Source organism: Leptonychotes weddellii, chromosome 3 (assembly GCF_054177405.1).
Source record: "Leptonychotes weddellii isolate Sample4059 chromosome 3, ASM5417740v2, whole genome shotgun sequence".
Classification (NCBI taxonomy): domain Eukaryota; kingdom Metazoa; phylum Chordata; class Mammalia; order Carnivora; family Phocidae; genus Leptonychotes; species Leptonychotes weddellii.
Genome location: NC_138371.1, coordinates 172,641,845 through 172,657,245, shown reverse-complemented (window position 1 = coordinate 172,657,245; position 15,401 = coordinate 172,641,845). Strand labels below are relative to the sequence as shown.

The 15,401-nt window shown below is 44.5% G+C and overlaps 1 protein-coding gene across 1 annotated transcript in view; it reads right to left on the bottom strand.

The window, feature by feature from the left end:
• Positions 1–6,336: 6,336 nt before the first annotated feature.
• The window catches only part of TNFSF13B (TNF superfamily member 13b), a 31,931-nt gene continuing 22,866 nt past the window's right edge, over positions 6,337–15,401 (bottom strand). The window contains exons 4-6 of the mRNA XM_081815202.1: positions 11,150–11,262; positions 10,915–11,065; positions 6,337–7,941 (exon numbers count right to left, since the gene is read on the bottom strand). Of these exons, the coding sequence (XP_081671328.1) occupies positions 7,829–7,941; positions 10,915–11,065; positions 11,150–11,262 (377 nt within the window). The 3' untranslated portion in view covers positions 6,337–7,828. The remainder of the gene's footprint in view (positions 7,942–10,914; positions 11,066–11,149; positions 11,263–15,401) is intronic.

The following is a 15,401-nucleotide window of genomic DNA, read 5'->3' as shown; positions in this document are numbered from 1 at the left end:
TAACTCTAAAACTGCTCTAAAAATGGTCTATTGATTTTTTTAATTAAAATGAGATAATGCGTGCAAACTGGCCTACTGCAGTGAATGTATAAGTAGTTTAAAAATTTAACGGGAGCTGTCTGCAATGTGTCGGCATCAGAATATATCACTAACCATCTCCTAGTAAGAAGTCAGAGATGGGAAGAGATTTCTACAAAGCCTGGGCCAACTTAGGAGAGTCTGTCCTACAGCCTCCCTCCCCCGTCTCTCCCTGCCATTATTCTTTCCCTCTGCCCTGACTTTCCGGGACTATACCTTTGCCAAAGTTCCCAGGTTTGCAAACCATTTCCTACAACTCAGCAAGAATCATGTCCATCATGCAGGAACAGAGCCGAAGTTGTGATACTGCATCTTTTCCTTAAAAGTTGAATATGAGGGGCGCCTGGGTGGCTCCGTCATTAAGCGTCTGCCTTCGGCTGCGGTCATGGTCCCAGGGTCCTGGGATCGAGCCCCGCATCGGGCTCCCTGCTCGGCGGGAAGCCTGCTTCTCCCTCTCCCACTCCCCCTGCTTGAGTTCCCTCTCGCTGTCTCTCTCTCTGTCAAATAAATAAAATAAAATCTTTTTAAAAAAGTTGAATATGATTTGAGGAAACACTAACAGGGTCTGGCTTGTCTTTTAACGTTCTTCCAGCTTCTGGTTTTATCATTCTTAATACTTCTCTCTTTAGATCACACTGGAGTCTGGAGTGCCTGGGTGGCTCAGTAGGTTAAATCACACTGGAGTCTGATGCAGACCCTTCCGTTCGTTGTTCTTGTGCTTCCCTCTAGTGGTTGCACTTGGGTATAACACCTCAGCAAGGCAAAGGCAGGGCGGTTCATTGCCCAAAATGAACATTTTGTGGGTTTGTTTCCAAATAAATGTAGCATGTATAGTTAATAGTTTCATACTAGAGGAAATATGTGAATTTATTTTTTTATTTTTTTTTAAAGATTTTATTTATTTATTTGACAGAGAGAGAGATAGCGAGAGCAGTAACACAAGCAGGGGCAATGGGAGAGGGAGAAGCAGGCTTCTTGCCGAGCAGGGAGCCCGATGTGGGACTCGATCCCAGCACTCTGGGATCATGACCTGAGCCGAAGGCAGACGCTTAACGACTGAGCCACCCAGGCGCCTGGAAATACGTGAATTTAAAAGTAGTCCCTTGGGAGCTTGGCAAACACTACCTGGCCAGACGATCGTGTATTTCTGATTTTATAGGATTTATTTTATACTCCACCTCTTTGGGATTCTTCCCCCAAACGCATATCAGCTCAATTCCGACCTGAGAAAAAGATCAGACAAACCCAGACTGAGGGACCTCCTGCAAAACAGCTGGCCAATACTCCTCCAAACTGCGCGGGCCATGAAACCAAGGAAAATTTGAGAAACTTGGACCAGAGGAGGCAAAGGAGACGTGAGCCCTGAAGGCAAGGACGTGCCCTGGGCTGGATTCTGGAAATAAAAGGGACAGCAGTGGAAACATAATGAAATCCTAGTCAAGTGTGAAGTTCAGTGAATAGTAATATGTAGGGGTCCTTTCTTGGTTGTGAAGATGTAAGAAACAGGACATGAAGAGTACGGGAACCTGGGTGAGGCATATCTAGAACCTTCTGTGCTCCCTTTGTAAACTTTCGTAAACCTAAACCTACTCTAAAATAAAAAAGGATGGTTCGCATATTTTCTTTAAAAGGTTGTTGTTGTTGTTTTAATCTTCCTCGGAGCCCCTCCCCTTCCTTCCTGGAAATATAATCTCAAGTTCCTAATGTTTTTAACTAAATTCTGTAACTTTCTGCACAGCTTTTCAAATTCATTTAAAAAAAATATTGAATTTTGCACTTTATACGAGTAAATTTTATAGTATGTAATTTGTACCTTAATAAAATTTTTTTAAAAAGAAAAAAATTCTGTAAGTTCTATCCATTGATTGATTTTATTCTCTAGCTCCTTGCATATTGAAAATGTTTCTTCGTTCTTTTTTTTCCTTCCTCCCTCTTTCTCTTAGTCTCCTTTTTTTCGGATTTCGTGTGTGTGTGTGGGAGGGGTGTCTTTATTTTTTATTTTTCCCTCTTGTATAGAAATGTCTACTCTCTTTACGCTTCATTGCTTGGGAGCGTCCGTATTTTTCACACCCAGGTGCTGCGTTGGGAAGTGCGGGGTCTCTTTCACCGCATATGCGGAGGTGGGGGCTCTACTTTCTTGAGCAGCTGTGGGACCCACTCCCCGGGACAACATCAGCCAGCAGCCAGGATGCCAATCAGTCTGCAGTTTCGGAAATGAAACCGCCTGCAGCTTCCCAGACTTGCACGAGGGGTGCAGGTGAGCGCCTGGTGAGCGTCGGTGTGCGCATGCGCGCCCTTCCCATCTCCCGGGACACGTGGTGAGGCAGGTGTCCCGAGCGCAGGACACACGGATACACCGAGGGCGACATGGAAGCAGGCTGCCTTCTCCGGGGGAGTTTGCTCCGAGGCTGGAGGACAGCCTCCAAGGTGGCCGAGAGGAGTCCTCAGCAAGCGATGCTGTTCAGCAAACATCCTGTTCGTTTTTGCTGTGATTTTTGCACTCTCATTTGGCAGTCCTATCAGCTCAGAGGTTTACACTTAACAAAACCATCAGTTTGTCTTAACTTCCAAGGGAGTCAAATCTCATGTATGATGCAGTAAACGTATCCGAAATGCAAATCAAAGTGTGGCTGTTTTCATTCCCATGTGACTCACTCCTGCTCCAGCTGGTGACCGCGGACCCCAACGGGGCCTCCCTCCCCGATGAGACCTCTTAACGAGGACCAACTGGCCCTCAGCGTTTGGAGAGAGCCGTGTGCGGGGCGATGCAGGGGGGTGTGAGCAGAGTCCCCTTGTCTACGCCCCTTGTCCCTGCTCACACCTGCAAGCTGGGCTCGTATGGGCACCCCCAGGGCCCAGGAGACTCTTTCCTGTGGACGTTTTCCTTCTCATCAACCCCCCACCCCGTTTTCTTGCCACTCCCACCTGCTCCCCTGGATCCTGGTTCTTTACTCCTATCGGGTTAAATTTAGGGCAGCCTTGGCTCCCACACTGACACTCTTGCCCCACCTGTCCCCTAAATCCTGGAAATGCTTAACCTCCAGGGCAGGATGTAGTCAGAACCGTTTTCTGTCCCATGGGCACCGTGGGGTAGAAGCAGGTGTCCTTCTGGGACCTGAAGAAGGGCCGGCATGGTGTTCCCAACCCTGGGGGCGGTGGGGGCTGCTTTCTCTTTCTCATTTCTTTCTTTCTTCTCTTTTTATTTTTGGTCTATTCAAGATATCTGAAAACCAAACGACAAAACCAGATTTCTTCAATTTCCTGCCAATTTAGCTTTCGGATCTTTTGCTAAAATAAAACCAAACAGTGCACGTCTCTTTACTTCTTTTGAATTCCAATTGCAATCCCTTCTCTCTGTGTGTATGTGTGTATCTTTCAAGCAACAACATTCTGCACGTATAATATGCCAGGCACTATTCTAGGTGTTTTCACATGTTCCTTTATCTCTCCCAGCAGCTGTGGGAGTTCAGCGGTACTGCAATCCCCGAATCCCAAACGATACACCCAGAGAACAGCCCAACAGGGACGTGAACTCCAGGGGCACAGCCCTAGAGATGTGCCCTTACTTAGCATCCTGTACTCCTTCTCCAAGAGCTTCAAGCAGGACCACTCCCTAATTTCCAGGGCCCAGTGCAAAACAAAAATGCAGAACCCCTTGCTCAAAAATTATTACAAATCTCAAGACGGGGCAGCAGAGGATTAAACCAAGATTAGGAGCCTCCGGAGCGGCCAAGAAGCAGCTCCATCTTCAAGGGCTGCTTTCCAGTGTGTGTGTGTGTGTGTGTGTGTGCATTTGTGAAAAAAATTGCTAGTTTTATGTAGAGGGAAAAAGTGAGACACGGAAATTGTTCTGTTGCATATGAGGTGTATCACTGTTTTTGTATTGTAGTTCTCCTTTGTTTATTCCTCTAAAATGACAAGTTAAGTAACCACTGGGTGGTCTCAATGGACAGTTCAATATCCAAAGCATCGTATCAACCATTTCTGGATCAGATGCAGCTCCCCTCTCCTTCCTGAAAGCCCATTAGTTCCCATCTTTGTGATTAGTTTTAAAAACAGTGTGTGACTGCAGCAGGACATTAAAAAAAAAAAAAAAGATTAAACAACAAAAAAGAACAATTGCCCCACACTTTCCACATGCATGAAATTATGTGAGCAGAGAAGGTAGGCTATCTTCTAAATAAATCGTTCTAAGTATTGGTAAGGATCATACCAGCATAAGATTGTAAAAATAAATCTATATAAGCAAGAAATCCATACTGGTGCTACATTATTAATATACGTATATGATTTTATTTGATTGTCTTGATTTTTAAGTGATCTTAAACATAATTTCATTGCATCATTTTTAAAACAACACAAGACTTAGTTGACTTGAATAAGGACGGTGGTGAAGGTGAGGACCTCAAACCAAGCCTGAAAGTTGGTCTGGCCACAGTGTGGCATCGCTGACCTCGCACGGGCCCCTCACTCCCGTGCATCACCCACGGAAGACGAGGAACCCCAAAGGATATCAGCAAGACCAGGATCTTGGGCCACTCCCTTTTAACCATGATCAGTTTGTAAAAGTTAATCCAATGTATACGAAGTTACAGAACTGATTTGTGAAAGCGATTACAGATAATCAGCAGTGGAGTGTATTTGATAATCGCCGGCATCCTCGTGGGGGGCCAGACCGATGACAGGTGGACAGAGAGTCACGTGGGGTCTGCAGCCCAGCGCTCGCCCGCGTGGCTGCAGTGGGCGGACAGGAACTAGCCCAGGGGGTTGTCGCCTCCAGTAGCCTGGTTCTGCGCGATTTTCCGCAGTTTATCATTCAGAGATCTTCCTGGCAGTATTTGCTAAAGTTGAACCTAGGCACAGCCTATGTCACGACAATTCGACTTCTAGGTATCAATGCCACAGAAATGTGTACATAGGTCTTCCCAGATACTTCCAGAGAATGTTCATAGAAAGTTTAAATGCCCTGTTTTCATGTAATGGGCCTAGATTTTTATATTAGCAACCGAGCCAAAAACCGTAAAGCCACGCGGGAGCCAAGCGAACGGAGCAGCTGCCCGCGTCGGAGCGGGGCTCACGGGTTACAACCTCTCTCCCGGGACAGACAAGCCCGATTCGTAGCTCAAGTTACAAGGGGATTCGCGAAGATCTTCTAACGATATACTGCGCGCCCCGTAACCAACCAGGCTGGGAAGACCCCCTCTCGGCACAGGGCTGAGAAGGAGCGCCGATCTCTCCGGGGGCCTGGTGGGGCTGCCTGTCACTTGGCCGGGGGGCTTGCTGGCTCGTCCATCCGTCCCGCACAGGCGAGCAAGTCAACACCCTCAAGTACTTAGTTATCAGCACCCTTCCTGAGTTTGCATGTAAGACAAGCGCCTCGGGTCTGGGCCCCTACACTTAACCTTAGAAACGATCTGTTATAGGAAATCCCACTGTAACATCATTTCTCCTAAAGCAAATTGGGAGAAAGCTAGGGAAAGGGACGCTGGACCACCAGTGCTCCCGTGGAGACCCCCACCCCACCACCACGGGGTTACCTCCTCTTCGCCCGTTTCCTCACTGCTAAATAAACTCCTCCTGAACCACTCTGACTTCCCTCAGTTTCACACTCGAGGAAGACGGGATTCACATTTTAACGCTGGTTTAAACTCAAAGCAAAATAAACGTTAGGAATACTTTATGTGGCGGAATGCATCATCTGCTGATAAACTGTGCTAAGTCATGGAAGAGGAACCGGGAGGCAGCTGTAGACCACAGGGGCTTGGCGTGCAGGCCTGTCGATCTGGAGCACGATCTTCTCGGCCCATATGCTCTAAGAATTCCTTACTTTATATCTGTCTCTATAGTGTCGACGTGAACAAATTCTTTTTGAAACATGTAAGATATTCACAATTGCAAATGCTTTGTTTCCTACCCTAACACATATTACTTTATAATGTTTTACGAGTATGCACTGAATTCTTACTTATTTTTAAAGATGTATTTATTTTATAGAGAGGGAGAGAGAGCGTGCCTGTGGGGGGGCGGGCAGAGGGAGAGGGAGAGAGTCTCAGGCAGACTCCCCACTGAGCACAGAGCCAGACGCGGGGCTCGATCTCATGACCCCGAGATCATGACCTGAGCCGAAACCGAGTCCGAGGCTCAACTGGTTATACCATCCAGGCGCCCCCGCACTGAATCTTTAAAATGGCATTTAGGTACGTGGAGAGAAACCAAAATATGAGTGGTGTTAACCAAACTCAATCAAAAGGCCAGGCAGAAGGCACGAAGTTTTTTTATTTGGTGATTCAAGTTAGCAGCAACACTAGGACTATGACTCACCTCCTAGATCAGGACTCCTGCTCGGCCTATACTTTTAAATTATAATTTTGTAAAACACAGTAAGTTGCAAAATATATTTGATTTTAACCAGAAAGCCAAAATTGTGGTCATCAGAGCTTTAAACAACGTTTAATCTTAGACACAAAATACAAATCATCTCTTGTTTCGTTTTGAAAAGCATATTCTTAAACACATTTCAATGTGGACTGGAGAAAATAAGTATAGACCAGGGTCTATTTTTTTCCACCTACTGTTTAAACTAGAGAAGGAAACTGTTTAATAAAGTAAACTCTTTAAACCAATGACATTTACAAAAAAAGACAAGCAGAACAAGGGAGATTGATGTCCTAAAGACGCATTTGTGAATGCGATTCTCTATTAGATGGAAAGGAGGGTGGTGTCTCTGGCATATTCTCAGCCAGGTAACAAGCACAAGGCACCGAACACCCTTCAGGACGCCAGGAACTTTAATGAAACCTCAACTTCTGTAAAGCTAATAACATGAGTATGTTTTAAAGGCTGGGATAATAGCAGCAGTTTAAAACAGAAGACTAGGAAATAAAGGGCAAATAGATTCATTATAAATGTATTCATTAACTTCTAGTGGAGATTTTATTTTTACATAAGAACAATTAGAGCTATTTTTTCACTTCATGCTCATATGCGTAAGAATCGGAATTACCCCCCGGTAAAGTTTCTGAAGTGACTGAAATTAGCTAGGAAAAAATACATGTTAGGGATAGACACACGAGAGAATGACTTCCCTCCTGTGAAAAATATCTGGTGGTCCATCAGGTGATATAATATTACAGATAAAAACTGCAGACTTGAAGTAAACCAGAAGAATTTAAATAGTACCTGTATTTTAAGTCCAACTGCTTAATATATTTCAATGTAAGCTTTTAATTACTTTTTCATATGTCAAATGCAAGATTTCTATAATTTTTTTTTGTTTTACTTTCCACAATGCTAACTGCAAAAGGAGAGGGGCATACTTAACATAAAGAGAAAGGTTGGATCCTGAGATTCCCCAAGAATGTCCTCATGTCCGACAGACACGGACACTTAGTTCCGCAGTCGATAATGGAATGCCATTTTGGAAGAAATGATTTTTGTCCCCTTGCAACCTGTGCTCCGTCCAGGTCAAGAAGCCATGACTAAGTCGTTCAACATGGCATTAGAGTGAGAAGCCTACTTCTAGCTTTCCCTAAACGGGCCCTAGTTCTTGTAATTCACATGACACCCTTTGGCTGTGGTTGTCTGTTAAATTTCCTGTTTTGGTCTAGTATCAGCAAATCAAAACAAGTAGCTCCCAGAAAAGGCTATGGTAACTACTGTTTTTCTTCCTTTTGGTATTTCCAGTTAAGTATCTTCTCCTTAGAGGTACAGAGAAAGGAAGGAACACAGCCACAAACAAGGTGTAAGTAGGTCACAGAAGCTTCAATGCACCAAAAAACGTGCCGTCCCCATCTCGTGATATTTTAGCATCCTCACGTGGTATTGCAAGCTGGATCTCATCTCCTTCTTCCAGCTTTGCGATGCCTGGAAAACAATGATTTACAGGGACTTTAAGTGGTTGTACAATATGGGAGGCAGGGTGGGGGGGGTGCATTAAATAAAACGATGTTATTTTGGAAAAATGTTAACATAGGCATTCACACTTCAAGTGACATGAGCGGACTTCTAGTCCAGTTACTATTCTACCAGCCTAAAAACAAAACAAAACAAAAAGCTAAAGCAAAAGAGCAGAAAGATTCACAACAGATATAAATGTATTTATCACCTACTGTCTATAAAATGGAGACTCTGAACAGAAACCAATGAAGAAAAAAAAGTTAAGTAAATCATAGCACATCCCTTGTTGGGGTATTGTCTGGTTAAAAGTGGTTTTGCTTCATTTTATTAACAAAATGGTTTATAATAGTGTTTAAAATGTTAAATAAAAATACAAAATAGAAATACAAAAAAATAAGGATGTTAAATAAAATAAAAAATAGAAATACAAAAAATAAGGATGTTAAATAAAAATACAAAATAGAAATACAAAAAGTACACACACACTATGCAGTATGTATTTACCACATAGACGCTGCATAAATACACACTTAAATGTGCGTTTAAAATGTGTATATTACTAAGAATAAAAAACAAAACACCACATATTAGCAAAGCCCATCTGTTAACATAGTTTTTCTCTGGAGTCCAGACCATGGGGTTAGGAGTCATTTGGATTATTTTTTATAGCCTTCTATATTTCCATGAGTCCTTAAATGACCATATTTGTCCTTGTAATCAAAAGCAATAAAATACTTAGCTTCTCAAAACTGACCAATAAATCTTTATGTGCCTAATTTACAATGATGTGTTCTGTGATTCAGGAACACAGAATACAATTCAGGAACTACACTCGGTACATCAGTAGGGACCCCATTTCAAAGACAAACATGAAGGGAAAGAAAGGACAATCAGGGGAGAAGAAGCAAAGAAACTAACAAAATAACATCGAAGCTGTTAATACTTTCAACCAATTTAAAAAGTAGTTGCATTTTTGTGAAGATGCCGTGAAAATGTATTTACACGACTATATTATGTATGTTAACATCCATCATCAAGCCGAAAGCACCCAGATCGCCTCAGGCAACAGCCAGTCAGTCTTTATTTATCGAAACTTACGATGTACCAGACACCTTTCTAGATACGCACAGGGCTGTGATCAGAATGACAAAAGATTCTGTCTCCAAGGATCTTGTTTTTTTTGTAATGGACTAAGACAGACAACAAACAAAAGAACAGTTTCAGGTATCGTGAAGGGTAATGTGCACACGTTTTAGGATTAGCAAAGCATTTGATGACTATATGAAAAAATATAGACTGGAATTTACTTGTTGGATAAATCAGTTGTTATCATAAAGAATGAAGAGAATCTAATATTTTGACAAAGGTTATCGATCACGGAGCATTAAGTAATACTAACTCTCAAAATAAAGTCAGTGTGAACCGACGATTTTCAAGTAGGGTCTGTTTGAAACTCTTAACACTGAGTTTTTGGCTATTTCAATTCTTCCAGATTACAGCAACCAGCTGTAACCTCTACAACAGACACTCGATTTGTTAGTGAAATAGTGAGTAAGGCCCAGCTTTGTGTAAGGGCGGTGCTTGGTGTTATGCTGGACTCCTCAAATGGACCATTTGCATTTTCTTCCAGGTTATTATGTACGGGAGCACTGCATGCTCTTATGTACTAATAGGTAGCTTTTAATGGTTTTAAGCAGATTGGCGCTAGAACAGATGAGAATCGCAAACCTGGAATGTCCTGGAGAACGGTTCTCATACCTAACACTAAGCTACGGCACTGAAACACAGATTTCAGGTCTAGTGAATTAGTCTTAAAAGGCGAGGCCCCTGGGAAGTGTGGCCGAGAGCGTGAGCACGGACGGGCAATGACCAGCACGGCCCCTGTAAGTACCGCTGAGTCTGGACTCAGTCCAGACGGGGGTGGCCACGCCGTTCTGTGGGTTTTCTGCAACGCCAGGATACTGGCTATTGCTGGGCGCAGGGGAACATCTCTTTATGAAAATGAGGGAGTTTCAATTCAACACACTTCCTCATTATCCCCTTACAGCTGTTTATGGCCGCGGGTCCACAGTGACAATCGTCTCCGATTTTCCTTCCTTCCTGATTGAGTGATTGTGCACTTGGTAGCAAATGCCTTCGAAACTTAGGGTTTCAGAGGAGGCGGCCAGGCCCCATGCCTGTGTTTCAGGGAACTGTCTGGAACTGAAGACATTCCTCAGGGTTCTCAATGGATTTGTCAAAGTCACCAGAGAGGAATAAATGTGTTAGAGGCAAATATGGGTTTTTTCCCCCCCTAATAGCAGCTTTGATGAATTTACCCTCAAAATAAAATAAAGACTATGTTGGCAATTATAGCCCAAAGAGCTGAAGTGAACAAAGCCCTCCCTTTCTCTTTCTTTTCTCTCCGCATCTTCACTGACCCTGAGCCGAAGGAGCCTTGCTCCTGCTCGTTTCCATCTCAAAGTCAAATGTGCACCAGACGTCACCTGAAGGAGAGGGGAGAAAGCCTCTGGGCAACCTGACCGGACCCTCGATCCGGTCAAGGGCATGTCTTCAGCAGCACGTAAAACAAAAACACAAAGAAAAAAAGCTTTGGGGGCTCACACTCTGGGGTCAGACCGGTTGGTTTAATCCAAGTTCTGGAACTTGGAAGCTGTGCCATCTGGAACAAGGTGCGCTACCTCTCTGTGTCTCAGATGCTGCCTCCCTTAAACAGGGGGGATCATACGAAGGAGCCCAGGTCAGGTGCAGACAAGGATGCCTGGCACATGGCAATCATTCCCTGTGTTCTTACACAGTATTATCTACCGAAGAGCAATAAAACTATTAGTAATGATTTTATCCGTTTCGACTCAAACGAACTAACTCATCCTTCCAGAGAATAAACACCACACAGTATATTGAGGAATGTCTTTCTATTTATACAGAACTGTTATTTACCAGCTGAATAACAGGAATTATTGGGTAGTGTTTCAGGCATATTTTGAATACATCGGAACAAAGTCACCAGACTCAATTCGTCCCCAAAGACGTGGACTTTTTTCCTCTGTATTAGATGTCCCATGGCAAAGGTGTTATCGGTGTATAAAACCTGAGGAACAAACAAAGATGCTGGTCAGAAGGGAGCATGGCAGGGAGACCCGGGGCAGAGGGAGCAGGTGGGTGGGGAACCTACCTGACCGTATATAAAGAAGTAACCGGTTTCTTTCACCAGTATTTTATTTTCCTTCTCCTCCAGGGCCCTTCCTCTTTTAAAGCTCAGCAGCCACGGAACGAACGTGTATGCTCCTGTGACACAGAGAGAAGGCTTGTGAGAAGAGCAGTTTTTCACCTCTGCTCAGAGGCTAAACCCGAGTCTGAAACTTAGGGAATTTCATCTTCAACAAAAAGAGGCAAAGGAGACCAATCAGGACTCTCCACTGGTATTTCAGCCGTGGTTCGCACATGACCCCCCGCGCCCCTCGGGAACCCGAGGGCAAGCACGTCCTAAGAAATGTCTGTGTTTTCTTCCAGTCTTGTGTGCGTTTCAGCCATGTTCACCAGAAAGCCTGGTCTGCATAGGACCAAATGGACCAAATGGACCAAATGTCTCTGAATGACGGAGATTTTCTCGTTTTCCTTTGGTTCCTGGATAGGAGGGAGTTAGGATGGGAAGAGTTTAGCGCAGGGCACGGGGGAAGGAGGGGAAGGAGGGGAAGAAGCCCCCTCCCCAGAAGGCACCAGAACAGTGCTTAGGGGCAGGCAGCGAAGGAGTGACCAAGACACAATCTCTACTGGACAGGGTCAAGGAACTCGGCGGGACTCGTCTGTGATATTCAAGTTGAAGTGGTTACTGGTCAGCACACAAATTCTCCTCCGTGACCCCTCAGATGCCCTTGGGGAGTGATGGGGGAGCCGCCGAGCGCACGAGACCGAGGAAGGGGACACAGAGCTGCTGGTGGTTACAGAAATGGTTGGGCAGGAGGGGACCCAGTCTCCGCGCTGAACACGTGCTCTGGGACAAACACCTGTGAGGAAGGTTATATACTCCTCTCCCATGAATTCACAGCGTTAAATTCACTGGATTTCTCACCATTGTGTAAAAATACTGGAGTAAACTGTGAACCCTGAGGCTAGGTTAAGAATGCGGGGGTTCTAAATAAAATGGCATAAACCAAGTGAAAAGATTAGGGAAGTGGTAATATAGGGAGAGAATAGTGAAATGAAACTATAGTCTAAAAAATGTTCCCTTATAATTGGTAATGCTGGACCACACTATGTCCCCAGGCTTCACCTTGGTCATAGCAAAAAGGGAAATAATAGAACTCAGAGTCCACAGGGCAATATGCCAGAAGCTCAGAGCAAAACAACTTGTCCTGGACTGAGTTTAAAGAGCAATTTCCCCATGGATTTTTGCAAGGGGGTAGCACCGTAGGATGTGGTGGTTGGTGATGCTTTCAGACTCATAAATACAACTGCTGAGGGAACGTGCCTGCTTCAGCTAGCTCCCCCAGGGCAAACCCATCATAGCTGAACTTTTTCCTAATAGGATTGAGGGGAGAGTATAAGACAAGAACCCCATATTTTCAGGACACTTCAGAGAAGTAAAGAACCCAAGGACACTATGAATCTGAATTCCGTCCCCTACATCAGTCCTCCAAGTCAGCAAGTCCACAGGTGGAGGGTGGGCAGCTGTGAGGGAGACCATGAAAGGAGCCACGGGTGCCTGTGGACAGAAGGCTCTCGTCCCTCTTCTTGTGCGCTCCCAGGATGTGCCTCTGTCTCCTACGGGGAGGGAGGCCCCCAGGATTCGGCAGGCCTGATCACCTGGCTCTGCTGTTCCCAAGAAGGTCTGTGAGGAAACTGGGCTTGGATGAAAGCCCCCCGGGGCCACACTGCAAGGGGACAGTCCCTGGAGGAAAGGTCTCCCTCAGTAACACGTCACAGAGGCAAGCTCATCATCCGTCGTTTGACATTTGTTTAAAGGAGATCATGTGCTCAAGGCACTTTTAAATGCAGAGTGACCAAAATATGAGGAAGAATGATTTATCGTGTTGTTATTACTGTAAAACACAATTGATGAGGAAAGAGGGCCGCTCCCGTGCTCGTGAGGACACCGGCCGGATGCTCTGACCCAGGCGCGCCTTTTCTCCCTTCCAAACAGCACACGTCTGAGATTCGGACCTCTCCGGGTCTGGGCACCCCCGAAGTCCGGTCCCCTGCTATTTCCCAGGGCCTGAAATGATGGCTGGCCAATGGTGGACTGAACAGTCAATGAACTAACTACCTCAACTTTAAACATAAACAAATTCAAAGTGGGGGTGTCCTACGCAGTTGCCCACAAACATCCCATTGTGTTTCCAAAGCTTCGTATTATTTATTAATTTATTCTTAAAAGCATTTTATGAGCTGGTTGCTGGAACTGTGTGAGATGGAACATCATCACAGAGGTAGTATGTACTCGCAAGGTAAAGGAAAGCGCACGTTTCCAAAACTGCTTGCTTACATTCTGGCTGGAGATGTTTATTGACTAAACTTTTCTTCAATACCTTAAGTTGATTTCCTATTTCTTTACACCATACGTACATCTATAAAATTAGTGAGCTGGTTTTTACCAAATTTCACTGCTGCATTGCTTCTCTTGATTTTTTAATCTTATCATCACACAGCTGCTGGAAATAGTTTTAGGGGATAAGATACTGATAATGCTTTTTTAAAAGGCAGATTATATCAACCAGTTCAAGCCGCAGTAATTTCTTATATAAAACAAGTGCTGCTTGGCATGGAGATCCACAGTTATGACAGGTTTGATTCTGTCGTTGGGGCAGAGCAGGGGGGTCAGGAGGGAGCACGGGCAGCCAGGCGGGGCTGTGGGGGCTGAACCATACGAAGGGCCTTTGGAGGCCCCTGCTGGGCTGTGAGCAGTGGAGAGAAATGATTATTCTGCTTTAGAAATGTCACTCTGTGTCTACCAGACAAGAATGGGGGCCAAGGAAACCAGCCAAGAGGAGAGATATGAAGGGGATCTGTAACAGGATGGTGAGATGGGCACGAAGGGCGATAGATTAATTCAGGTTACGTTCATGGGGAATAACTGATAGAGTTTGAGACTGATGTACTGAGTCAGAGGGACCAGTCAAGAATGACACCCCAAATTCTGCCTGAAACAACCGGGGACACAGTCATCACACTCACTGAAATAGGAGGAAAGCTGGGGACAAGTCCTACAGTCCGGGCTGAGATTCCACCAAGTTGTAAAGAAAGAGGTGTTAAATAGAGGTGTATATAAGCTTGGAGCTAAGTGGTTTGGGCTAAAGATTTACACTTAACCATCAGCACATACATGCTAAGGGACAACATAGGAGTATTTAAGAACGCCAAAGGAATAAGAAGAAGGAAAAGAGAATAAGACTGTATCAGAGGACTGAAGAACATCTATACTGGGGAGATACATTATAGAGTAATTTGCAAAGAAATTTAAAAAGAAGTGGCCAAAAGAGTAAGGAAATTATTAGGGAAATAACCCAAGGGCAGCATATGTTTCAAGAAGGGAGTTATCAAGTGTCAAATTCTATTGGGAGAGTAAAAGTAAATTTCATTATTGCCTGTACGAAATAATTAGACGGCAAGGCAGAAATAAACAAGAGACTTCTGCTATCGACACAACTGTGGAAATAACGTCTGTCCTTTTTTACCTCCTGTTCAGTCATGTGAAAGAAGCAGACAGATGCATGTTCTCCAGAGTAGCTGTACGGGCTGCCAAAAGTCCCTGGGATCGCACTGGGGCTGGGTGTGGGAAGCCAGGAAAACAGTGACAGGTCCTGACAGGGGCCAGCTTCACAAAGAGCCAGCAAAAATCAACTCCCTAATGGTGAAGAGCCCTCATATGCACATAGAAATCTCCAACAAACTCACAGTCCAGGAAATGCCCATGTTGGCTAAAAGAACATGGAAGATGAGGAGGAAAAAAATCATTGAAATGAAAATAAAAGTTTCAGAATGGGAAACAGGTTTTGCACAAAACAAAGTAAGGTGGAAAGAGTTTAGAATTTGAAAAAAAAAAATATATATATATATAGAACTATCGAATATATAGGACCTGTAAGACAGGTCAAGAATTACCAGCATACACGTCATTGGAACCCTGGTAGACAAAACCAGCAACAACAAAAAGTCAAGTAGAGCAACCACAGACGGGGAGGCGCACCCCGGGCCAGGGAAGTTGATTCCATATAGCTTCATTAGTTTTGTGTTGCTGCTGCAACAAATTACCACAAACTCAGTGGCTTAAAACAACACACATTTACTATCTCACGGTTCTAAACATCACAAGTCTCACTGGGCAAAAATCAAGGTGTTGGCAAGTCTGTGTTCTTTCTGGAAGCTGCCAAGCCCATCCCTTGCCTTTTTCTGGCTCCTACAGTCTGCCTGCTTTCCTTGATTCCTGG